Source organism: Anopheles cruzii, chromosome 2 (assembly GCF_943734635.1).
Source record: "Anopheles cruzii chromosome 2, idAnoCruzAS_RS32_06, whole genome shotgun sequence".
Lineage (NCBI taxonomy): Eukaryota > Metazoa > Arthropoda > Insecta > Diptera > Culicidae > Anopheles > Anopheles cruzii.
In genome coordinates this window covers 11,773,789-11,798,709 of record NC_069144.1, presented here as the reverse complement: position 1 = coordinate 11,798,709, position 24,921 = coordinate 11,773,789, and the positions used below count along the sequence as shown (strand labels likewise).

General features: G+C 54.0%; 2 protein-coding genes across 8 annotated transcripts; both read left to right on the top strand.

Moving 5' to 3' along the window:
• Nucleotides 1-534: 534 nt before the first annotated feature.
• Nucleotides 535-18,991, top strand: LOC128268815 (uncharacterized). 5 transcript variants are annotated; one of them, XM_053006059.1, is made up of 6 exons: nucleotides 543-627; nucleotides 699-760; nucleotides 15,206-15,639; nucleotides 15,702-16,072; nucleotides 16,150-16,671; nucleotides 16,741-18,991. In XM_053006059.1, exons 3-6 carry the CDS (start codon nucleotides 15,558-15,560, stop codon nucleotides 17,863-17,865), a joined length of 2,100 nt encoding a protein of 699 aa, XP_052862019.1. In that variant the 5' UTR covers nucleotides 543-627; nucleotides 699-760; nucleotides 15,206-15,557; the 3' UTR covers nucleotides 17,866-18,991. The 5 variants fall into 5 exon arrangements, with proteins under 5 accessions (XP_052862023.1, XP_052862019.1, XP_052862021.1 ...); XM_053006062.1 differs by having other exon boundaries at nucleotides 608-627; nucleotides 706-760; XM_053006063.1 differs by lacking the exon at nucleotides 699-760 and having other exon boundaries at nucleotides 535-627.
• A 724-nt stretch (nucleotides 18,992-19,715) lies between these two features.
• Nucleotides 19,716-24,917, top strand: LOC128269003 (uncharacterized). Of its 3 annotated transcripts, none has more exons than XM_053006333.1 (6): nucleotides 19,716-19,865; nucleotides 21,971-22,137; nucleotides 22,213-22,583; nucleotides 22,659-23,373; nucleotides 23,433-23,566; nucleotides 23,639-24,917. In XM_053006333.1, exons 2-6 carry the CDS (start codon nucleotides 22,062-22,064, stop codon nucleotides 24,677-24,679), a joined length of 2,337 nt encoding a protein of 778 aa, XP_052862293.1. In that variant the 5' UTR covers nucleotides 19,716-19,865; nucleotides 21,971-22,061; the 3' UTR covers nucleotides 24,680-24,917. The 3 variants fall into 3 exon arrangements, with proteins under 3 accessions (XP_052862293.1, XP_052862290.1, XP_052862292.1); XM_053006330.1 differs by having other exon boundaries at nucleotides 21,965-22,137; XM_053006332.1 differs by lacking the exon at nucleotides 19,716-19,865 and adding an exon at nucleotides 19,884-19,978 and having other exon boundaries at nucleotides 21,963-22,137.
• Nucleotides 24,918-24,921: the final 4 nt, after the last annotated feature.

The following is a 24,921-nucleotide window of genomic DNA, read 5'->3' as shown; positions in this document are numbered from 1 at the left end:
CCGAATGTTTGCATTGCATCTGTTGTGTTTGTGGCCAAAGCAACTTTTAGAAGCATATTTAATAAAGAATTATAATAAAATTAAATAAATTAATATTTAAATTAAAAATAATTATTAAAAATTAACACAAATATCGATTGTGCAACTGTTCAGTGGCTGTATTGCTTTTTGCTTTTTATCATTATTACTGCCATCATGATTATTAATCTCTTTTATTGAATTAAATTAAAATGTTATTACTCCTATTCCAAAAGTTAACAAAACGCAGCAAAATTGTGTAGCAACTTTTTGAACTCTCACCGAGTGAGAAGCTACCTCCGTGACCGTGAGACGCTGCTCTCTCACGTGCTCACTTCGGGTCTTCAGATCGAGTTCGTGTCGATTTCGTGTCAACTTCGGGTCGACTTCGGGTGAAAGTGAGAGAATGACTCGCTTCATGGCTTGTGAGAAACGTGGTTTCCTCACAGTGAGTGAGTGAGAATTTGAATAAAACAGTGAGTTTCAGTTTTCATTTCAGTTTGTTCAGTTCGAACTGAAACAGAGTTTTATTTCAGTTTCGCGTTTTCGCGGATCGGATCGCTTTTGAATGCGCTGTGGCCGCAACGTGAAACTGTTTCTGTTTTCAAGGTACGCAGAGCGGCCTTATCGATTTGTTGGGCTGGTGTCCTATCACCATTTTACCAAAACCATTTTACCAGTTTACAGTTCTCAGGCATCGTCCGGCGACGAAGTGTGTGTTTAGTGTTCCGGCGTGTAAGTGGTAAGCCGCGATGGGCACCGGATCGTGTGTGATTCAGAAGAGTGACCATTTGAATATCTGGCTGCCGTTGGGCGCGCCAGCCGCCAAACGTGTGATGATAATTTTATGCGTAACATCTGGCGTGGTGTGACTGAGAATTTCAATTCTGACATTGAATTCCTTCGTTCGCTGACTGTGACTACCAGGGTGGCGAGCGAGAGTGATTCGTGTGTAGTGTTCCCCAGAGGCCCAGAACGGTGACGGGGGCCGAATATGTTGATGGTTGCTCCGCAGAGCAGCAACAGCATCCCACGTTTCGGTGGGCGTTCATTTTGCGATCCCCTTTTTGTTGTGTTATTTTTGTCGTTCCGACCAAACACAGAAACGTGCGTTTCGACTTTTCCGGCCAAGAACGATCCGCTTGGCGGAAAACATTTGGAACATTTCCTTCGCCCGTGCTGCATTCGGCGGAGTGAAACGTAAGCCGTTTGTAGAGAAAATAGTGTACGGCGCTGGTGCGTGTGAATTTTCCACAAAACCCCGATCCTCTGACCACGGTGGCCACAGCACGCGACGCGAGGTGACAAAGTGTTGAAGGCAACCTCTTTTTTTATTGTGACGCGTGTGTGGTGAAAAACTAAAAATAAAACCCAGTTCATCCGAAATCATTCGAAACCGGCCAACTCCGAACGGTACCGCGTTTGAATGATCTTGATGAAAGGCAAAATTTTACCGGACCGTCCCCTGGAACCGGATCGTAAGTGAACCCAACTGCTGTGAGCTGATCGTCGGCGATCCCGTGGCGGGAGCGAAAAATTGGCGAAACATTAAGTGCGACAGTAAAACAGAAACCGTCCGGAGGCGCCGAATTTGTTTACTCCCCAATGTGGTCCAAATTTTCGCGAGCGCGCCCATTAAAGTTCTAACATTAATCTCCTGGCTCCTGGCAAATTTAATTTGCCGGGTCCGGTCGGATCAATTTCCGTTTCCGAAGTGCGTCACGGAAAACACGAAATTGCCTTTCAATCTTGCCCGGGAGGGGGCAGAGGGGTGTCATAATTCGGAGCGGGGCCAACACTTTGTTGTGAAGGACAGCTCCCGCCGAATCGTAATAATGATTATTTATTCGTTCGAAAATAAACACGCACCAGCACCCGCGGATCATCGGCATCAGGATGTCGCAACAACCTTTCTTGGCCGGGCGCGTCATCGGGTGTTTGCATGAAATCATCACCAAACTCCGCGCTTTGGTCTGTTTGCCGACAACCCCGTGAGCCGTGGACCGTCGGGTGTTGAGAAGCATAAGGAAGCTAAACAATGGGCCAAGAAATGTTCATACAATTCATAAGACATATTTTTAGAAGTTTCCGAGCCACGGGGAAAGGGGTTGATTTTGAGTTCCCCGTTGCCCATTTATTTACCATCGGACGCCCCCCACAAGGTCGCGCGCGTGGACAGGCGCGAGAAGAGGCTGTTTTACGACTCACCCGCCCAGCCCGCTCATCTGTTCGAGGACGCCCGGCCACAGCGGCGATCGGAGGCAGCAACTTTGGGTGACATCAGCACAACGGCCAACGGATGAGTTAATGGGCGTTTGGTTTGCTCGCGCCCCATCATCATCGACACCGAGAGCGGAGTCCGTCACGACTCGCGAGGTCAATTGGCCTAACGGTCACAGCAGCATAAAACGCCACGTCCCCGGTGATTGTATTGCGTCGATTGCGGTGCCAGCTTTCACCGGGCTCGCATAATTTGGGCGCTTTTCGCTGCAAATGTCATCGGCGTTCTCCGGCGGAACCACGTTGTTGTCATGTTGTCGGCCGGGAGACGGTTGTCCGAATTTTGCCGTATTTGGTAAAACAATAACCGGACCCGAGTTCGGCCCGGCCCCGGAATCCTGCCCCGGCATTCCATTCACGGGGGAAAACCTCGGTCACCTCGGTTGTCGGTTGCCGTTGGTTGATTTATTCGTCTAGTTGTTGCTTCGAATGTTATGCTTTCGGTCACCAAATGTGCGGCCGTAATCTCAAAATGTAGCCCGGCGCGCAGGAGGTTAAGGACATCAGATGCGGCGGCGGCCATATCAAGGCACGCTTATCGGCGCGCTGCGTGGGTCAGCGTGCCTTGGGCGTTTTTCGGACCAAACTTCGGACTCGCCTCACAGGGAGACAGCAAATTATCATACCATAAATTAAAGCAAGCCGGACCGGAACGGGTTCGGGCGTGCGGGCACGGGCGCGGACCGCGTTTTCGGTCGGTGCGCCGAAATGCAAATGAAGTTATTGTCCGGGCTTTTTTATGGTCATTTTTTGTGCTCGTTTTTCGTTTCCGGCGCGCGGGGTCACCGAATGCACGCGGCGATTTTGTTTTGCGCCGCGCAGGGTCCGACAGTCGGGGCTGCCCCGCCAGATCGATTAACCGTCAATCGAACCGTTAACGGTTTGCAAACATTATACGGCGACCGTACGGCGCACGCACGATCGCCAGCCGGAGGGGCGCGCGGGGGTACCGTTAACTGTGGCGAATGGACAAGTTGCAACTGACAAAAATGTCTTCATGTCGCCGGGCACGATCGTCGGTAAGGAACGACGTGATTGTATTTTTGCTTTTGCGCGGACAAGTACCGAGGACGGACCCGAGAGAGAGAGAGACAGATTGATCAATACCTGATCTGATGGCCCATCGATCTGGTGATGCTCCTGGTGATAATGGTGGTCCGAGTTTCTCCAATGGCATCCTCCTGGCCATCCCGGCGCTCCAGACGCACGACGTTCCTGGCGTCGTTTAACCAGTTTTTCGCGTCCCGTGCCCCATTGCGATAAGCGAGGACGCCGTTGGGTCCACGAAATGTCAAACGGGAGACGGACGTTGACGGACCGCGGGATGTGTATGATTTAATAGCGCCATTCACCTACGCCCATATATGGCTACTGCCCCGAACGCCCCCTCCCGGGTTCGGCGTGCGTGCGTCGAGTAATCTCGGGAAGTCGCGCCCTGCACCACTGCATCTGCAATTCGAAACGGGTTGCGGTTGCTAAATGAACCACAGACATCGATCGGTCGGAATACTGATTCGGCGGGGGGCCCACTTTCCGGCGGCCATTCTTTTGATGATTCTCCTCGTGAAAGGGCCTCTCCAAGGGCTAGAGAAGGTAGCCTCCCGAGTGAAGTGCAATATGATGTGCGGATGGCGCAGAATTGTCCGATCGGAGCGTGTTTTTGAGCGATTCTGACCTTCTAGCCAGCAGGTATCACGGGAGGCCTTATCTTCGATCGCCGACAGTCATGAATTCTTAGCCCAGGCTTCGGCACGATCGGAGAAGACATGGCGATAGAGTTGGTTAAACACGATTCCGACGTTAGAATTTCTGGTGGCATGCCGCACGTTCTTGGGCTACCGTTCGTGACCGTGACGATGTGGGACCGCGATGCTTCTCGTTTCTTTGTGGCTCGTGACCCGCCCCGCGACACATTTCATTCGAGCGAAGCAAAAGGGTATTTAATCGAACCGGAGAGAGAGCAGAAGTGTTCACAGGCAGGCAGGCATTATTCATCCTACTAACGGGATGGCCAAGGTGCTGACGGCGTGCTGTCAAACACTCGACTTCACGTGATCTCCTCTTGGCGATCGTTTCAATCGCAGTTCTATTTCCGAGTCGCGAAAAGAGGGCCATCAAGTGCGCTCCGTCCGCTCGCTGCGCGTTAAATGGCCAATAATGAGTCAATCGATTGCCGGGGGCGTGCTGGTGGTAGTGGAGCGTCTTCAAGAGCACGGAGCACGCGATCGCGCCCTCGGCCCGCCACTTGAGCCGGATGATAATTAATTGAGCCGATAATTGAGTTTAAGTATCGGCAGAGGCGCCGGTACGGTGCGCGAAATCAAGCCGCGCGCGCGCGATGATGGAAATTGATGATTGCCCTCGGGGTGCCCCGGTCCTCACCGGCGAAGGAGAAAGCTGGCCTTGGACCACCCTCTTGGGTTGGAACTGTTTAACTCTGGCGATTTAATTTGATAATGCTCAAAATTTCCCAAAGACAATTATATATTTGCTGGCCAGCGAAACGTGACCACGGGAGGAGCTTTACGAGCCGTTTGGAGGACATAATGGCTTTCTCACCGCCCGAGTGGCACTTACAGTTATGAGTCATTCGCTGGGTGGTTAACGATGGGAGAGCGCAGTAAAGATGATGGCATCGGCGGAATGTAAACCCGCTGTGGCTTCCCGACTGGAATCCATAATCTTTCCCCCGCAGAAGCGTCACGTATCGCGTCATTTGCTCTGCCCAGAACTGGCCTGGGGTGGGGTGAATCATTTCGCCTGGCCACGCAACCGCCAAACGCCCAGACAGAGTGTCGACACGGGTTGCTCCATCGCAATGTGCGCTTCCCCCGGGAGCGAGCGCTGCAATTCCAAGGACCAAGGACACCGGACCGGCAGAGGGTAATGAAATTATAATGGTGCATGCAATCCATTGGGGCCACTGGAACACGGACAAGGTCGTTCCGCTTAGTTTAATTGGTGCACTGGAGCCTGTGGAAGGCGGGTTCCGGTGGCTACCGGCGACCTCTGACCCGAACGGAGAACGGTGGGCGCCGCGTGGTAATGAAAAGTTCCGTTCTCAAATGGGGTTGGTGTGCCAGCCGTGGGCCCACGGGATGATGTCACCGGATGATGGGGTTGCCGAGGTCCATTCTTGCGCATTTACTTTTGCGCGCCGTGTTGTCTTTCGCCGGTGCCAGTGTTTTGCCATCGAAAAATACGGTAAACAACGGGCAGATTTGGTGGCCTACTCTCGGTGGTGGTGGTAGTGTCAGGCCAGGCCACGCTTGGGTCCCGTAGATCAATATTGCGTTTTTTGCCGATTGAAAATTCATCGCGCGGCATTACATCATGGCGCTATTACTGGGGCCATGAGCCGGGCTTTACAATATTCACCCCGAGAGTCGGCGGCTCAAGGACACCGGCCACGTAGCGCGTCCCACAAATCATTACTAGCTGGGTAGCTGCAAACTTGGAAGCACCTTCTAAGTCGGGTGGCCCCGGATTAGCTTGTCCCCAAGGTTCATATATTAATATCGGCCAGAAATGGTGTCCGTTTCCGAAAGTTGCTTGAAATAATTATCAACAATTATATTAATTGGTCGCTGCACAAGTCGGTGAGGCCAGTTTTGGGCGGCCATAAAACGCGAGGTACGATTCTAAAACTGTTGGACGCGGGCACCCCGGAAAGAAGCTCCAATCTAAATCGTAGACCAACACCGTGGGGCGTCCAATTGGTCCGTCCTGACCACGTGCTCTGGAGCGTGGCGGAGCGTCGCTGAATAATGCATCTCGTGGCTGGCTGGCTGGCCGGCGAAGCACGTGCTGCTGGCGGCCGGAAACGGTGGGCCGTTGGCGGGCCGATTGTTTACGATACTCCGCTGGATGGTTAAGTTAAACATTGTCCATCTCCCTTCTCCCTTTTGTGAGGGTCCGACCAGACCGGCATCCATTTCAGGCGTTCCCAAAAATGCAGATGCTTCCAAACGAGGTCCGAGAGGGAGACATTTGATCGCCTCGCCCGCGATAAGTCCCACCCGTCCCACACCCGGTTCGCCCGGGGGTCGTTGCGGCCAACGCAATCCCATAATTTCTGTTCCGTTCCGTTCCCGTTGCAGTAAGATAAACATTCCTGGTGCTGGAACAGAGAATGGTTCCCGGAAGCCGCTTGGCAGCCGAGAAAATTGTCTCCCGTGGGGTCACTCCGAACACTCCCTCTCTCTCTCTCTGTGACACTGATTTATCCACGGATCTGTCTCTCTCTCTCTCTTGCCCTCTGTGTGCCATCCGATTTACTGTCCCCAGTGTGGCAAGGCAAAGAATTAGGTCATCCACCATACCATGTCGTGTCTAGGATGACGCCATTTTCGCCAGTTGACGCCCCGCACACACACACACACACACACAGGCGCGCGCGCGCGGGTCAGATACGAAATAAAATATTAATAGACGAAATGCACGAAGCGGCCAGTCCTCGTTGTTTTTGTTGTTGTTGTTGTGGATTTTTCCGTTACTCATTTTGACAACGCGGCCGAAAAGGGGAGACGAACTTTTCCGACGACGACGACACAGCATCATGATGCGTGTGGTCGAAGGTCATGTTTTTTGGGTTGGGTCTGGCTCCGGGACGAGATGATGTCCTGTGGCCCCCGTCGCCGTCTGTGTCCTTATGACAGACGCATGGCAATCGATCGATACGAAGGTTCATTGGCTCATTTTGTGACGGGTTGTTGTCAATTTTATGTCGGACCACTCACTAAGGAGCTTCTTTTTGTAAAATATAATCCAGTCCTTAACCTCATTGTGTACCTCTTTAACGTACGTAATTTTTTTACCGATACAGTTTTTCGGAGCCCATCAAAGACTTTCTTCGTGTTGATCCTTTTAGAACTTTTAAGTTCTGGCTTTCCGATGTGCCAATAATGATTGAATAACTTTGGTCGGTGACTTTTAGTGATAAAATAGCAAAAAGTGTGACCCACCTGAGTCAAACTGATTGCCCAACGCGGTCATAGGGGGGTCGCACCGGACCGCCGACCGGATTGCCACCAAACGTGACAACACTTTCGATTGCATTGGAACGTCGGGCCCGGCGAATGCGGCTCGACACCATGTACAGATGACGGATGATGCGATCATTTACATTAATAAACTATTTGCATGCGTGGGCCAGCCGTCCGTCCGTGGGCTGGCCGCCACGGTGATGACGACGTCGATGGCGCATGTAATACACTCACTCAATATCAATCGACCTTAACCCGGGGGGTGCCTCGACTACAATTGACAGCCCGAAGGGCCCTTCGTCGATGTCGCAATCTAACGAAACACGAAGGTCCGTTTTCGGTCTCTCGGCCGCTTGAAATTAGATGCCCTTTTATCGGCCATCTGACAGCCAATTTCCAAATCGGATCGCAATCGCGTCGATCGCGCGCCTGTGTAACGTGAGATCAGATTGGAATTTGTCAAAATATTCATCAATGAGCGGCGCCCGAAGCGGTTGGCCATTTCACGCACAAACATTCGCGTCACTCTGGCCTGTTTTCTGGTCTGGCCAGTTCTACGGTCCGTTTGTGCCCCTCGTCGTCGTAGTCGTTATCACTGACACCATCTCTGGGCTCTCGTGGGGATGGAGTTTCGGGGCGTAACGGCGTTCAACCAATTAAACCGGCCTCGACCCGCGGCTGGTGTTGTGTGGGAGTCAAGTAGTTCTCATTCTGGACTCACCGGAGAACACATGGGAACTAACTACGACGGACCGCGGCACGGCCGTGGATTAACGTGGACCGCCCGCCCGGGTCCGCCAAATTTATATCCTTTTAAGTGGGCCTTGGCGCGCTCATCTTTTGCGACCCCGCACAAAAGCACGGACCGACGGGCGCCTTGGTTTGGCCAATTCTCCTTTCACTTTAATGTTTATTTGATCACGTGACCTGTCCACTCACCCGGGTCCAAAAAAGGTGTTTTCTGGGTGCCCGTGAAGCATCAGCAGGCATCAGACCAGTTTTGGTTTGCGTCCCTCCCGGGGCGTGCCGCCGTGTAGAACCGTCTTGCCCGTCAAGCGGCAAGGTTAACGGGAACTCGGGCGAGGGCGCACGCAGAGGAATGATCGTAAATCATACGCGAAAGCGCGTGTCGTGCGTGAGAGAGAGAGAGAGAGACAGGCAAAGGGTAAGCTTTCTCCTCGGGGAGGGCGTCCCCAAAACTGTAGCAAAAGACCGCCGCCGCGTCCCGGTAATAGACCTCGACACCTCCCGCCGCTGGACACCCTTCACAAAACGGATTAAACGGTGCCCGGGTTTGATGTGCGGGCTTCATGTTGACGCACTTCCAGGGGGAACTGCCGGGCTCCGGGTTGGTTGTTGAAATGTGTTCATTTTGATCGGAGCGATAACAGTGTACACGGTCGAAAGATCGGGAGTCGGGCCGTAACGCACTCCACGGGGGGTGGGTGCCCTGTTGAGGGCACCCCATGTGTCTCTTATGCTTGGCCGGGAGCTGCCTCGGCGTAATTGAAAAGCAACACCAGCCAGCCAGCGAACGGAGCGCTCTCCGAGTGTGTGTGGTGAGGTAATTAGTATATTTTGTTAGAAACGAAAGGTTCCGTTTTGGTGGAGCCCTTTGTGGCGTGTCCCGCCACAACGACGTCCCACACACAGCGACAGTGCCTGGGTCGTCCCTGGCAACGGCAGAGGGTGTTAAATTATTGCGTAAAGATTTAATAACTCTTCGCCTCGGCCCACGGCCGACGATGGGCTCAGCGAAGCGGTAGCGTGCCAACAACGCATTTGGAGTGCATAAAGTGCATTTTACGACTAGTTACTGGGGGGCGCTACCCGTTAGAGGAGGGGTCTCTGGAACGCAAGGTGACTCTAAATTTGGCACAAAGTGGTTCAATGTCTCGTTACGGTTACATTCTAGCAAACAAGTGATCGAATTTTCCAACAATAAAATATAAAACGATGTAAATTAATTGACAAACGTTACCTTCTTTAAGTCAACTTTAGCCTTTCTATCGACTTTTTCCCTTTCTTCGCAATCGACTCTTGACGCCGGTTCCTCGAAGAGGCCATTTTATGCTCAGAAATAGTTAAAAATCATGTCTTAGAATTAGTGGGGGGAATTAGAGGGTGTCTTAAATGGGTCTTAAACAATCACGCCCCTCGGAGGGGACACTACAATTGGCTGTTGTTAACAAACTACCTGACAAATGGCCCTTAAACTGGTCCTCTTTACGGCCCTAACTTCCTCTTTGGCGGACTTTATTTCACTCAACACATGGATCCATCGGTCCATCTATTTGTTCAACTTGATCTTTTATTTGTTTCACTAATTTATGAAATTTCTTCCGCCGACGGAGCAGCGTCAATTGGGTTCTCACGGCGGGTCCAGCCGGGGGACAACCATTTTCCTCTCCCCGCTTTTTGTCTGGTAACACTTCGGCAGCAAAGATCTTTCGCGACGATCGGCGCAGATGTTTGGCACCTTGAGCCGCGCTGGAAATGCTGCTTTGCTTTCATTCGCTTCGGAGCGATCCGCCCCCCGGGGAGTTGACATAATTCATGCACGCGGCTTATGCTCAGCGAACCCGAACGCTGGGGCCGCCACCACCAACCATCATCAAAACCCGCGCTCCGGCGCGCAGTGGAGATATATTTATTGTGCGTTTGTTAGAGGCAAGCGTGGAGTTCCGGCGATTTGGCAAACTTCTTGCGAGGTGAGGTGAGTTTGGCAAATAAACTGGCCACTAAGTGCCGCGTATGAATGGGGCGGCGGCGCAGAACCCAGCTCGACCCAGCTCTCTTGTGTGCCTTGAAGATGTGCGCGCCGTTAGTTTTTAATCTTGCCCGGCGACCACCCGCTGGGGCCATCTCAACCTACCCGCTCCGAACTGGAGCGCGCAAAGTGGTCCGTGTGCAAGTGATTGGCAAACAATGTCCAGCGTTGATTGTGCGTCCCCGTCGGTCGATCATGTGGCTTGAGAAGAGTCAAACGGCATCGTCATCATGCAGGCCCGCCCAGTGATCAGTGGCACCGGCGTGAAGCGATCATTAATATCGTCCACTCCGTCCGGTGGGACACCATCTGGTGTCCCCGAGAATGCAAATTATGGTTACGATCCGCTTCGGTGGGTCAATGTCATATTTGACCAACATCTGGCATGGCGTGGGCTTATGAATGTGAATTTTAATCAACCCGAGGGCGCAGCCGGAATGTTTATGGACCCTACGGTTTATACGGTGTTAAAATACCCCAAACGGAACTGACTTTTGTACGCAATCGTAATGCTCACTCATTGATCAACTCCTGAGTCTTATCAGCGCGCGCACGGCGTCTTTCAACGCAGCCTGTCAAGACGTTTCATAACAACTGGCGGAGCTCTCGGCAGGGTGTGAATGAACGCCGCCTGGTGCCACCGACTGCTTCATTGACGAAAACCTGTCTGAGATAAGGAGGCCGGCCACTGGACCACCGCCTGATGGAGGTGTTGATGGAGATCCTTTCAATCTCGCCGCTCGCGCGGAATCATAATTTTATGCGCTCCGATGATGTCAGCCCGCAGCACGGGCACGGGCACGAGGGGACAGTAGCAAAAGGCACAACACCCCTCCGGCGTCCGGCGGTTGTTGTTTGTTTTCCCAGGAAACGGAGGCGGCCGTGGATCGTGATCTGTGTGGCGCGGCACCAACAACGGAGCGATCGGCCGCTAGACTTCCTATTTATAATTCTGCACGTTGTTCGGTTCGATTTTGCGAAAACAACACACCCGATGGGGGGAACGTTGCACAATCGCTTATCGCGACCCCCCGCCCCGTTGGCGTGGTCATCGGGACGCGATCGATGCAACCGATGCATCGTCGACGACGTGCACTTTTTGCGATGCGCACATTATGTTTATGTGCCGCGGCCCTTTAGAGGGCAGCAGCGATCGTGTGTGTTGGTGTCCGTCATTTTCATCTTCCCAGCATCGGCATTCTACTTGCTCGTCCATCCGACTTCTGGGGTCCGTTGGGGACGGTCCGTGCGACGATCCCTGAGAGACAGAGATAGAGAGAGAGTGTGTGTGATCGAGAGACGCGAACGTGTCTTAAAATAAAACCCAAACGATCTTAACGATCGTCGGAAAGGAGACGTTTTTCGGAGGCGAGCACGGAATCGATGACATCATGCTGTGTGGGGATGCTGCTGCATTAGAAACGCGAGCACCCCACGGGGACCGAAATGGAGGGCCCAACACTGTCGGGTTGGCCCGTTTAGGGACCGATGGGCCTGCGATCGACCTGGGAAGAATTCTGCAAGTTATGTGCTGTGCGAGCGCGCGGACGTCTTGATTTATGACGGCCCACCACCTTCCCCAAATGGTCCCATCATTGGGGCCCTTCTGGGCTCCATTTCGGTGTCAGAAAGGAACGTCAAACGTGTTTGAAAACGAGGGGCACTTCTGGGAAGGTTTTCTGAAGCACCGAGGAATTCTGCAGAGGATTCCGGTTAATGTTTCTCCGAATTCCGAGGTAATTCGGCAGAATGCTCTCCATTTCGGGAGGTGCCCCCCAGCTGTGACAAATTGGGGACTGCGTGATTCGTCGCGCAGAGTTCACGTTCGCATCTAGAGTTGTTACGACCTCTCAAACGCGGACAGCAATATTCGACTTAGTGTCGGATCGCCATCTTCGGAACGCTAAATACAATGGCCACTTCCTGGGTTGTGGCCGTCGGCGGCTCCAAATCCGGCGCATTGGTGGTCCTCCAAGAGACACGGTGTGCGCTTCACGCTGGTCGTAAAGTTAACGAAAAAGGAGCGACCGAATGCACCGAAGGGCGCAATAAATTACTGTTACGGTCGTCGTTCGATCAGCGCATCGGTCCGGTGCACCTACGGCGGAAATAGAATCAGTGAAAGGAAGTGCTGTCGGTCTGTCTTGGCTTGGTGGGGCTTGGGTTGTAATTCACCACGCTAAGGACCACCGGGTTACGGAATTCGGGACTTTGTCGTGAATCCGCTTAAAATGACAAACAGCAACGTTCCTAACGTTTGCTTTGAACAATTTTTAATGCCGTTGTTTAACGTGTCTTGGGCGCTGGAAACCTCCTAATTTAGTATTCACCGCGAGCCGAGTAGAGCCGTAATGGCCAGTCAGTGGAGCATCATTGTATGGTAATTCGGGAACAGCGCGATTCGAAGTTATGCTCGCTCGCGTCCGAAGATTGAAGCATATTCTCGCGAGCTGGGTGACGTAATTTGACACAGTCCGGTCGTTCGCGTCATTCCGTTTGATTTCACTTACAACTTCTATTGCGCTGACACGCGCGGTGCAGTTTTTTTCGAAGGTCTATTTCGAGGTATCGGCCGGTAGAAGCTGTTACTTTCACCAAGCCCAGCCCAGCTTCGAAGGGTCCCTGGAATCCATTAGCTTAGCAAACATGCTTTCCGTAAAAAACGGCATCCTGGAGCGCACGCCCGTGTTTTAAAGTTCTCGCTCGTCCGGACGTGTATCCCACAGGTGGGGCACGCCAGCTGATGGATGGTGGAAACCGATCAATCTACATAATGCTCCCGTGTGCGCGTCCGACCCGCGCGGCCCCGCAGAACGCATACGCTGACCTGGATTCGAATGGGTCGTAAAGTATCGAGTTCGTGAGCGCAATAAAAGAGGGATTTCAAGCAGCGGACAGGCGGGGGGACGAACCTACTAGAAAATGGTGGAAAACGACCGCAGCATAAACACGGGACGCGGGACCCAACCCATGCTCGGCAGCTCTTTTATAGAGTTCTAGCGATAACCTTTAGCTCCGGCGTCTCGCTGCCTCTCGCTATTGCCTTATTTGCCGGACACTTAGTGCCATTATTTCACCGCGCACCGCTGCCGGTAAACGATGCTCCGGCTCCGGAATGGGTATCTGTCTGCCAATTGCCGGTGACATCATTTGCCGGATCATTTACTTGAGACCAGCACACGTCTAGGGTCGGGAGCTCTAAAAAGGCGGAAGGAGTAATGAAAATGCATTGCCACGTTTTCCACAGTTTCTTACCTCGGGCCGGGCCGGGATCGGATTTCCTCACGTTTTCCGTGCACTTGTGCAGCGTATGTAGTGTAAATATTTACACAACCGGCCCGGTACCCAGCCAAGTGGCCTTCCGGCACTAAGGGGCTATTTCGGAAGCACTTTTCACGGAGAGTGGCCTCCCCTCCGGAGGAAGGCGAATTGTGCAACAATCCGTGAAAGTGTGTCAGCGTCAGAGGTAGCTCTCGAAGTTGCGGGAATGGCGGCTTTTTGTGGTTAAAAAGGCACATGATGGCGGTTGATCGATGGCAACTTGATCGAACCACCGATTGGTAAACGGTTGAGCACCGATTGAGAACAATCAAAGAACCCTTTGGGGCGCGTTGCGAGCCAGTGAAAAATGTTGGTCCACTACCGGTTCAGCTGAAAGTAATTCGTTTTGGCTACTTCACTGGAAGCTTGCCAGAAAAAAAAGTCCGGTATAGGGGAAGAAATTTGCCTACGATACGGTACAGGTGAGGTACAGGCCACGGTACAGGCGTAGCTCCTACGTTAGAGAGTCTAAAAGTCTAATCGCTAATCTGACCGCCGATGGGTGCTTATTTATTCGGTGCGAACCCATCTTATTATCACGCTCGGCGGGAAAATAGTAATAAAAACCGACCCCCACCGCCTGATGATCGGAGATGATGCAACACATAAGCAGGGGGGGGGCGCAGCATCCCCATTAGGCAGGAGGCGCATTCATTAAATCATGCGTATCGACAACGATTGCCGCCCAAACTACCACCACCACCGCCCAAACTACCACCACCACCACCAGCCGTTACTACGGCTGGTGTTTGATTTCACATGCTATCCGAGGGCGTAGTAGGCGCAGGCGAACAAATTAATTGAGTAAAATATTATTGAAATTGATATTCAATTCACTCTTGCGCCGCGCTAGTCCGTGCCGATGGTCGATGGTTGTCCGGGGGGCATTAGTCATAATTCCCGTAATAGTTCATCGGGCGTGCCGCTTTTCTAAAAATACACTAAAACTCCGTACGTTTTATGCTCTCCCCGCTCGGAGTGGAATCCCGCAAAGTCCGGTACGATCGGCACCACAGGGTCGACCAGCGAAACATTTACCTATAGCTCAACGGGCCGGCTAATTGGGACCGCATGTCGGCGTCACGGACAGGCGGCACGTGTGCGTAGTTCTTATCCCCAGTGTCGAGCTCCAATCGATCACCACCAGCGACCGATCGGTCGGTGTGTTGTGTCGTGAAAATTAGTTCCAAAATTAACCCCCCGCCATTCGTACTTTGCGCTGATAATTGGCCACGAAATGTGTAACATTTGGAAAACGCAACGAAAAACGCCGGTGACAGATCCAACGGCGGCCAGGTTTATTTTTATCGCCATCCGCAAGTGGCAGCTGTTCGGGGAGCTCTCATCATCGGTGTCAGCCAGCGCGACGATGCGTTTATTTGGATGGTCTACTTGCAGACCGTGGCTGGACCAGCAGAGCACTGCAATCCCTGGTCCTGGGGCCAGTGATGGTGCTTTCTTATGATGAATCGTTCCTGTGCTCGCTCGTTCGGCCAATTCCATTCCGGTGCTGTCATCGCACCCAACACGACTGCACTGTCTGTCGGTCGTCCCATTAGCTACCGATGGCCATTAGGTAGTCGCCAAGCGTGTGCTGCTACACCCAGGCCATTAAAAACGTACCACAATCTGTTCTCACAGCACACGCTCCATTTGCCCAAGTCTTGCCCTTCGAAAGGGGGACGACCGCCGAACCCAAAGGAACGATGTTTATATTTTATTTACTTTCTGCCGATTTCTGCCGTACGTTGCTTGCTTGGTCCGCGCACAGTGATTTGACGACGACACGCGGGACACGGGTTTTGATTAGATTACCGGTCGCCCATTTAAGGTTAGGTTAACAAACGGCGCAGAGTGCTGGTGGCCGCTGACTACCGGATCCCGCGAAGTGTGAGAGACATAAAGTCCAGAGTGCAAATCGTGGCCACACGCGAAAATGAGCCCCATCGCCGGCGAAGAATCGTTTCCATCGTTTATGGGCCGCATGAGTGAGCGCCAGGAGTGAACGCCGCGGGCCGAGGAAGCATCCACAGTGTTAGTGTTTAATTAAACTCAACATCGTTCGCGTCCGTCCGTCCGCGTGCGACAGGCGACCAAAACGGGGTGTCCCTGAACGGTAGTTGGAAATCGATCGAAACTCCCATCGAACGCGGCAGGACGCCGCTAGTAATCTAGTCGTCAACATGGGTGCGCCACCTGCCAAGAAGCCGCTGGTCAACAGGAACCTAATATCGTTGAAGATTGTCCTCTTTCTCTTCTACGGAGGTAAGGTCCCCATGCTCGTGCCGGTTGCAGGAGAAAAGCTTTAAAGTGTCGTTTCGTTTCAGCCTTGGGATGTCTGCATCCGTATCTGCAGAAGCACATGACCCTGACCGGGTTGAACTACTACGAGTCGCACCTGGTGACACTGATTGCGCCACTGGTGGCGATCCTGGGACCGCTGATTATCGCTCCGCTCGTCGATCGACTCGCCGGCCGCTCGGGATCCTCGTTCGGCAAGCGATTACGCCTGCTGGCCTCGCTCTGTATGATCCTCTCGGTGGTCCTCTACTCGGTGCTGTTCTTCGTTGTGCCGCGCGTCGAACGGGAAGAGTCTAGCCGGTCGATGGTGAGCTTCGCCTGTGACTACGATGGTGCCATCATCTTCCAGCAGCGCTGCAGCGAGGAGCGAACCTGCTACCAATGGAAACGAGAAAAGGTACGGCACTGCACGAGGAAGGAAACTTCAAACCGATTGGTCAGGATTAACGATTTCCCCGCCTTGCCCTGTTTCAGATTGGCCACCTGACGCTCACGAACTGCTCGTATACTTGCCAGAAGCCGGTCGAGTTCGAGAACCTGAATCACCCGTACACGAAGGGTCTGGTGTTGGCTTTGTCCACCGAGAGCTCGGTCGAGGACGAGGATTACGATCTGAGCGATGAGCCGCTGCCGGCACCGGAGAACTTCAAACTGCAGCCACGGGTAGAGGTGGACAACACGCCGATCCCGGTGCCACACATTTGCGAGCACAAAGGGGACCGCGAGCGGGAGCTCTGCCACGCGTACACCTCGGCCGCGACCTCGCTCAAGCTGGCCACGGTGCTGCGGAGCGCGGTGAACGAGGAGAACGAGACGCACAGTGCCGAGTGGTGCCGCTACCCGCTCGACGGGTTCTCCTGCGAAATCCCCGAGAAGCAGATCACCTGGATGAAGCTCCTGACGAACTCTTCGAACTGTACGCCCAAAGTGGAGTGCGAAGTGGCCGATCCGTACGACGACGAGGAGAGCGTGCTGTCCGAGAGTGTTTGCATGAAAGTAAGTGGACTCCCGGTGTCCCTTGGTCCCATCATCTAACGCTTGCTCTCTCCCGCGCCCCCTTTACAGATTGTTGGTGACCCGGAGTTGACGTTCTGGTCGTACCTGGTGCTCCGGTCGCTGGGCGATGCGTTCCTGTTGGCCGTCATTGTGCTGCTGAATGCGGCCACCATCATCGCGACTCGGGAGACTTCCAGCGGACGCGGAGACTTTGGTCGGCAGATCGTGTGGGGTGCCATCGGGTGGGCCATCTCGTACTTTGCCCTCGGCTGGTTCTTCGAGACGTACTACGGGTACGTGGGGCTGGCGCTGCTGGCCGCCCTCGTGCTGCTGGTATCTTCCGGTATGCCACTGACGCCACCGGAGATGTGGTGGCATACCAAGTGCGGCATGGTGGCCATCCCGATGTCGGCCATCCGTCGGTACGGGCCCGAGACGGCCGGACTCTGCTTGGTGACGCTCATCCTGGGGACCTTCTGGGCCGTGCTGGACAACTACGAAGGGGTGCTGGTCAAGACGTACGACATTCACCCGCTGGCCGAGGACTACTACGGCGAGGTGTGGAGCGCGTTCATCGTTCTCGGGGCCCTGCTGACGATCCCGGTCCTGTGGTACGCGGAGAAGATTGTGGATTTTTGCGGCCACTCGAACATACTGATCACCGCCATCACGACGTTTATCCTGCGCTTCTCGCTGCTCGCCTCCACCGACGTCACCTGGTGGCGCGTGGTGATTGACTTCCTCTACCCGGTGACGCTCGGGCTCACCTGGCTCACGATCGTGTTCTACATGCGGCACATCATTCCGCGTCGGGTCATCACCACCGGCCAGGCATTGCCGGTGATCTTCCACTTCTGCCTGGGCCGCTTCCTCGGGGCGCTGATCGGAATGTGGACCACCATCGAGCACCTGATCGTGACGTTCCAGGCGTTGGCCATCACCGCGTGCGTCATTTCGGTCATCTACTTCCTGCTGTACCACCTGGTCCTGGCGCCACGCTGTGCCGCTCGGCTGCACCACGAACCGTCAGCCACCGCGCTCCACATCACGGGCCCGGAGGCAAGCGCTAATGGACAGCAACAGCAGCAGGGGCCGGCGCAGGGACAGCAGCAGCCGGTTCAGACGAACGGAAGCTACCAGCCGCTGCGAATCTATCACAACTATCGCGGGCGCAAAGGACACTTCCGTTACTAAATGGCCCGCCTACGCAAGTGTTCGTTCCCTCTCTCTCTCTGCGATTCCTTCCTAGTCCAGTGTTCGTTTCGGCGCACGGCTGACGGACCTCCGCACCTTCGTTCGATCAACACTTTCGATTGTGGCACCAACAAAAGAAACCAAAACTCCTTATTCAAAGCCGGCGAAGAGCGATCATTCTGCACAACCCCCCTCGACTAACGACTAACAACGACAGTATCGATTGTTTTCTGTTTTTACCGACCCTTCTTTACCGAATTAAATGAACGCGTCCAACAGACTTACTATTTATTGGACTGCCGGGCAGTGATGCTTTCCCGGATCCCGCGAAACGCACGTCCTGTTGGATTTTAGTTTAGTGTAGTTAAAATACGAACCCAGTCCTTCCCCGTTCGCAAGCATCGTACCCTGCTGCCACCAGCAGTGTACGATGGTTACATGGTATGGTTAAGTAATCTCAATTCTCCTATAGGTCACAATTTCGACTATTAAACGACGCTCAATCCAGCGATCAGAGCATCCTTCTGATTGAGTTCTTGCCCTTTCTTGGGTCCTCTTAACTAACAAGAAACGAAATATTTACGAACCTTAAATGGAAAGCTATCCAATAAGCCAGCACACCGCAATCAAAACCACACAGCTCCTGGTACTCATACCGAATCTCTTAGTGATAGAACGATGGACAGATGATACCAAGGGCTCGCGCGCCTTCTATTTACTCGTCTGTAATCCGTAAAAAAACAAAAGTAACAATTAACTACTCTCTACTCGACTCGCACCCAAACTCAGAGCTCCACCGCGATTGTGCAAAAACTCGCCTTAAGCCCGACGCGGTGCTAATGGATGTCCGCTGTCCGCAAATGTCTTTAGCCGTAAGAGCAGCGACAAAGAAGCGCCTTTAGCCGAAGCAGGAGAAACAAATTGTTAAACAAAAGTGAGGCAGTCTATGAGTCTATTACTCCTGTCGCCGCCGAAGCAGCCAGGCACGCAAGTGACCGCCCGCACCCGCGGGTGGTTTGTGTTCTTTCTTTTTGCAGCTATTAATGTTGACCATATATAGAGGGACACGCCGAAATAGTTCATATTTGTAAATAAATTTAAGCAATACCGAAAAAGCTGAACAACTTTTGGGTAACGTTTTATAACTTTTCCTACACCCGACAGGAGATCAGGGGTCTAATTGGTTTGTTTATTGTTTCTCCGCGGTACACTCCGCGGCACGAAGCCGCCGGGAACTCACCTTTGTTTTGCCAGCCCCGAAAGCAACTCTCTGGACAGCGCGATTTAGCGAGAGATGCTTAAGGGGAGGGCCGCTGCGCCGCTCATTGTGGCAGCGTTGATTGATGCCACGAGCCGGAGCCGCCGCCAATTCGTTAGCAGCTAGCGGGTGGGCGAGGCTGGTGGTAATGGGTGGCCACAACCGGATCAGACCAGCCGGGCGGGTTCGTTTGGATTAATAAAAATAAACAGCACCGCGCTAAGCACTACCCCGAGGTCGCGCGACGTATCACAATAAGTATCCGTCGTGGCCACCGGGGGATTTGACGCTTCAGTCAATGTTTTGCCAACACACCAGGTAAGCTGAGAGAATGGTCTGTTAATAATCGATCGTACTGCAATCGATTGTTTGGGGGGGTCATTTTAAGGTACATCTTAAGCTCGGAGCGTGAGTGACCAAGCGTCTCCATCGGTGCGCGCGCGAAGGACACTCAGCCGCCTGTTGCCGCCTATTGATAGATCGCGATCGCGTGTGAGTGGGGCCGAGCGAGTGCCGGCGCTGCGATTCTTCTCGACGGCGAGACGGTCCGAGAATAGGTTCGCCCGTGTCCCGTTCAGTCCGTTCGGAACTTTCTCCGCGGTCTGAACCAGCGAGTGTGCGTGCGTTTGTGGCTGCCAAACGCGGCCAGTTTGGCCAGCAGCTAGGCAAGCTATTAATTTTCCAGCCGATCTTTAGTATCAAATCGCGCGCCATCGTGTGTTTGTACATCGTGTATCCCAAGGTTAGCGAACAAACCCCTGGTGGTGTTCCTGTAGGGTTGTTTCACTCAGTGGTAGTGTGTTTTAGTCCGATTCCGGGTCGGGTCGGGTCGATTCGATGCGGTATCCGGTTCAGGTTGGTTCAGAGGGTGCCGCGCGGATGTGCCGGGACGATAGCGAGTGAGCAGCGAGAGTGTTAGCTCCCGTCCGTGGTGCTAGGGGTTATTTTTACTTCTTCGTCGTCGCGGCCGAGAACGGATATTCGCGTGAATGAAAAACACACATTCGTGGTGACACCTGTCAAAGCGCAACCGGAACCGGTGGTAGCAGTGGTGCATCCGATCGGAGAGCCCTCCGCCAGTGCTACAGGTGGCCTTGGTGCATCATTTAGTTGATTGCAGTCCTCCGGGACTCTGGATAGCTGCGGTGTGTGTGTGATAGTGTCGCGGAGTTGGTCGGTGGTCGGATTTACGTAAATCGAGAGAGAGGATCGCACAGTGGAATCCTCGACGCGAAAAGGCGAGAGAGGGAGAGGCACATACACCGCCGCCGCCGATCGTGTGTGCGATAAAATTAAAAATCGAAACCGCCGCGCGCGCCTGGCCACATGAAAAACGCGGGGGAAAAAGAAAACAGAACGAACTGTCCCCGGTGCAGAGACAGAGCGAAGGAAATTCGAACCGCGCTGTTGCGTTCGCCGATGATCTAACCCCTGCAGCGGGCAGCAGCAGCAGCAGCAGCAGGGTCTCCTATTTTGATCCTCCGAGAGCTCGAAGGACGCGGACACGTGGTTGTAATGTGTGTGTGTGTGTGTGTGTGCGAGGCGATTGCAGTGGTGATGATGCAGAACGAAGAACGGATTTATGGCCGGCCTTACGCGGCTCTATTTTGCTGACGATCTGTTGAAAAGCATCTCAAAACGATCATCGAATCATCGTGTCTAATGTAATGTTACGTCGGATCGATCCACCGAGAGGCTCTCCGAGCGGATCTCGATCAAGAGCACCGCTGGCCTTTTTGTTCCGTTTCTTCGCTTGAGCCCAGCCCATGGTGATTGCTAAATTGTAGAAAATTGATAATTTTAGAAGCGTGTAGGCCGTCGTCATCGCCGTCGAACGTCAACAAGAGGAAAAACGGCGCTGAAAGACCGGAATGGATGTGCTAGGCTCGCGGTGCAAGGTCTAGTCCGAGTGGCCGAGTGGCATCTCTATATTTTATGACCTGTTTTGTTACGCTGCCACACACTCTAAAGGTGCCCCGATTCTTCCACCCACCATGAGCTGCTTGATTCATTTGCAAATTCCATTGCCAATGGCACTCTGCCCGCTCCACTCGAAGAAATGGACCGACCGACGACGGCGTCTGGCCAACAACCGGGGAGGGCAGCGAAAACGCCGCGAAAGTGCCGCCGCCTGCTCGCGGAGCGCAATTGGGTTCGCTTGAAGGTGGCAAATGCAAATTGATGGCCGCGACCGGTGCGACAACCGATCCGATCTCCTGCTGCCGTTGAGGTGCACCGGATAGGGATCATCAAATGTGGGGTTGCATCACTCTGCCGCTCACGCCCCATCTAATGTATGCATGTTGTTGTTGTTGTGTGGTGATAATTCGCTTGCTAAGTCCCATCCGGTGGTGGTGGAATGCCCAAACGTTTGTGCCCAACATTAAATTAGCACACCAAAATTCGGTGCGATGCGAGGCTTCCTGCTCATAAAAGGGTTTCTTACTGAGACGGCTGCTTTGATTGCCCGGCGTACATCCATAAAGCAAGGCTACAGGCTACGGGTGGACCATTTTGGCATTTGGTTTTAAACTGCGATCAAAGTAGACATCGCTCCCGAACCGCGGCGCGTAAAAAATTCGCTCCGCCATTTTTCGCCGGTGTTCTATTATTTTGAAGCCGCACAATGAAGCAAAGATGTAGTCGACGGCGTTAACCAGAAACAACGATTAAAAGGTCTTCTTCGTGGTCTCCGAGGGACGGATTAGAAAATGGCGCGCGTGACACATGATACGCGACACTTGACATGGCCGACACTTGACACTTTATTTAATTACACCCGGCCGCTTACGCGTGTTGCGGATTCTAATTTTCTTTTTCACCGAACGCGGCCGGCCAGAGTTTTAGGTGGGAACAGTGTATGGTAAGTTAGCACAGCGGGACCAGGACCAGTACCAGCAAGCAGTAGCCGGGACACCGACCGGCACGGGGCCGGGCCATGGAGGAACGGAAACCGTTTTTCGAGGCCAAGCACTGCCTCTCGCTGAAATGTGTCCTTTTTCTGTTCTACGGAGGTACGGCCACGAGAGGGGGCACACATTCGCAGCTTACCGATCTAACGCCGCGCCGCGCGGTTCGCTTTGTTCCAGGTTTGGGATGCATCTATCCCTTCCTGCAGTCCAACATGGCGAAGAAAGGGTTCGCCTACGATGAGATCTATTCGATCTCGGTGATCATACCGCTAGCCGCACTCCTGGGTCCACTGGTGTTTGCCCTGCTGGCGGACAAGTGGGCCACCGGAAACGCGTTCGCCTACGGCAAACGGCTGCGCATCCTGACGGCCGTCACCCTCATCGCGTCGATCGTGCTGTACGTGCTGCTAATGTTCGCCGTGGCCCGGACGCCACCGCCGGAAGTGTGCCAGCCGCAGGCGAGCTTCCTGTGCAACCGGAAGGGGGCCTTCATTGTGCAGGAAAAGTGCTCCGATGGTGGCGTGTGCCACGATTGGGAGGCGGAGAAGGTAAGGTCTAAGGCCAGGGTGTAGCATCAGTGGTGGCATCCGCTCCGGTACATGGTTCCCTTATGATTTTTGTAGAGCGGATTGCTGACGCTGGAGAACTGCACGTACCGATGTCAGAGTGAGGCGCAGTTTGAGAGCAACTGTTACGCCCGGCAGGCCAAGTCGGCCCAGCTAGCGGCCTGGATTCGGGAGAAGGAAGAGGACCAGGACGATGGCACGGTGCTGGACCTGGGCAGTGGCCAGGGAACGGTGGGCCGTGACTCGGACGGCGATGGGATCCCCGACGTGAATGATCCGGAGTCGAGTAATGATCTCGACGGGGACGGCATTCCGAATGATCAGGACCCGGACGATGATAATGATGGGTTGCCGGATGACGTGGACAATGATGATGATAACGATGGTATTCCAGACGATCAGGATGTGGACGATGATAATGATGGGATTCCGGATACGTTGGAAGGCAAAGCGCGATCGAACGATCTTGACGGGCCGGATACGTTAGAAGGCAAAGCGCGATCGAACGATCTTGACGGGGACGGTATTCCGGATGCGGAAGATGATGATGATGATAATGATGGTATACCGGATGCGGACGATGATGATGACGATAACGACGGCGTACCGGACAGCCAGGAGACGGTGCTGGTGCCAACCGCAATCGTGTGCGTCGACGGAGACGAGGAGGACGAGCTTTGCCACACGTACAGCGAGGGCGCGATCCAGCTGAAGGCCAAATTCGATGGGCACGGCGAGAAGGACGAGGGCACCGAGTGCAGCTATCCATTAGGTACTTGCAGCCCCGCCTCACTGCCATTCGCTAACGGTTTCTTTTTGGTTTCTTCGCAGACGGATTCCGGTGCCCGTTGGACAAGGCTTGGGTTAAGGAACAGCCTGCCGGCTGCAAGCCCGTCGTCCAGTGTGACATAGTCGAGCCGTACGAGGACGCTGAGAGCCTTCTGCATGGAACCCTTTGCGATGGAGTGAGTGAACCGAACCCGCACTCACAATCCGGATGGACCTGGAGAATAACAAAGTCCGCGTTTCTCCCGCAGGACGAGGACAACGATGGCGATGATGACGAGGGCGACGGAACGTTTTACTATTACCTGTCGGTCCGCTCGCTGTTGGACTTTTTCCTGCTGGCCGCGCTAACGCTGCTCAACACGATCATCGTGGTGGCAACCCGTGACCCCGCGAGCGGAGTGGCCGACTTTGGGCGCCAGCTGGTGTGGGGTGCCGTGGGTTGGATCATCTTCTTCAACGATGACTTCGAGCAACCGTACATGGTGTTTGTGTTTCTGTACACCACGGCCGCCGTCATACTGCTCAGCCCGCTCAAGATGGACCTGTCGCCGGCCGAGGATTGGTGGCAGTTCCGGACGGTGCCACAAAAGTTCCTGTCCATGCCGCCCCTGCGGAAGTACTTCCAGCGCTGCTGGCTGCCGTTCCTCGTGGCGATCGGTTTGGGCTCGCTGTGGAGTGTGATCGATTCGATCGACGAGTCGCACATCGTTGACCTGCCTGAGGACGAGGGCACCCCGAAGCAATCGACTCTGTTTCGCACGTTTATCCGCACGGTTCTGCTCGCTGGCGACCTGCTGGCCATTCCGGTGCTCGTCTACTCGCGGCGCATCATCGATGCGTTCGGCGCGTGCAAGATCCTGGTGGCCGCGTTCCTGTCGCTCGTGGTGCGCTTCATTCTGCTGGCCATCCTCGACTACTCGCTGTGGGATGTGGTGGAGGACTGGCTGCTACCGACCACGCTCGGGCTCACCTGGATCACGCTGGTGCTGCACTTCCGCGATCTGCTCCCGCGCAAGGTGTCCGCCCTGGCCCAGGCGCTCCCGGTGATAGCGCACTTCGGCTTCGGGCGCTTCTTTGGCGCCCTGATCGGCATCGAGCACCACTTCGAGCGGCTGGAGAATGACTACGAGGTGCTGGCCGGTGTCCTGTTCGGGGTCACCATCATCAGCATCGTGTTGTACCGCTACCGGGAGATCGTCCTCACGCACGTCGGCAAGTGCATCCCGGCCCTGAAACCCGCCGATGCCAACGGGTGCCCCGGCAAGGCGAAAGGGGAAACGAATGTCTAGAAACCGAGCGGAATATGTGTGCCGATTAGCTGCGGGCTGTTGGCTTCCGATGGAATCGAGCATTTTGGCACCGCCGTGGGAACCGTTGGCCGTTGGCGACGAACCCGTACTTTGTGGGACAAAGTGCCCAGGCACCACGTGAGAGAGCAAGATCGTGAGAAAGAAAGAGAGAGAGAGAGAGTTACCAAGTGTTGCTTTAGTTGCCGAGAGTTGTAATAAATAGTTTAACCACTGTGAACGAT

What these genes read in the sequence shown, in the direction of transcription:
- LOC128269003 (XM_053006333.1), top strand. Translation starts at nt 22,062, where the DNA reads ATGGAGGAACGGAAACCGTTTTTCGAGGCCAAGCACTGCCTCTCGCTG. An exon ending in CCTTTTTCTGTTCTACGGAG is followed by an intron (nt 22,138 to 22,212) that starts GTACGGCCACGA and finishes GCTTTGTTCCAG; the next exon opens with GTTTGGGATGCATCTATCCC. An exon ending in ATGGAACCCTTTGCGATGGA is followed by an intron (nt 23,567 to 23,638) that starts GTGAGTGAACCG and finishes TTTCTCCCGCAG; the next exon opens with GACGAGGACAACGATGGCGA.
- LOC128268815 (XM_053006063.1), top strand. Translation starts at nt 15,558, where the DNA reads ATGGGTGCGCCACCTGCCAAGAAGCCGCTGGTCAACAGGAACCTAATA. An exon ending in ACCAATGGAAACGAGAAAAG is followed by an intron (nt 16,073 to 16,149) that starts GTACGGCACTGC and finishes GCCCTGTTTCAG; the next exon opens with ATTGGCCACCTGACGCTCAC. An exon ending in CCGAGAGTGTTTGCATGAAA is followed by an intron (nt 16,672 to 16,740) that starts GTAAGTGGACTC and finishes CCCCCTTTACAG; the next exon opens with ATTGTTGGTGACCCGGAGTT.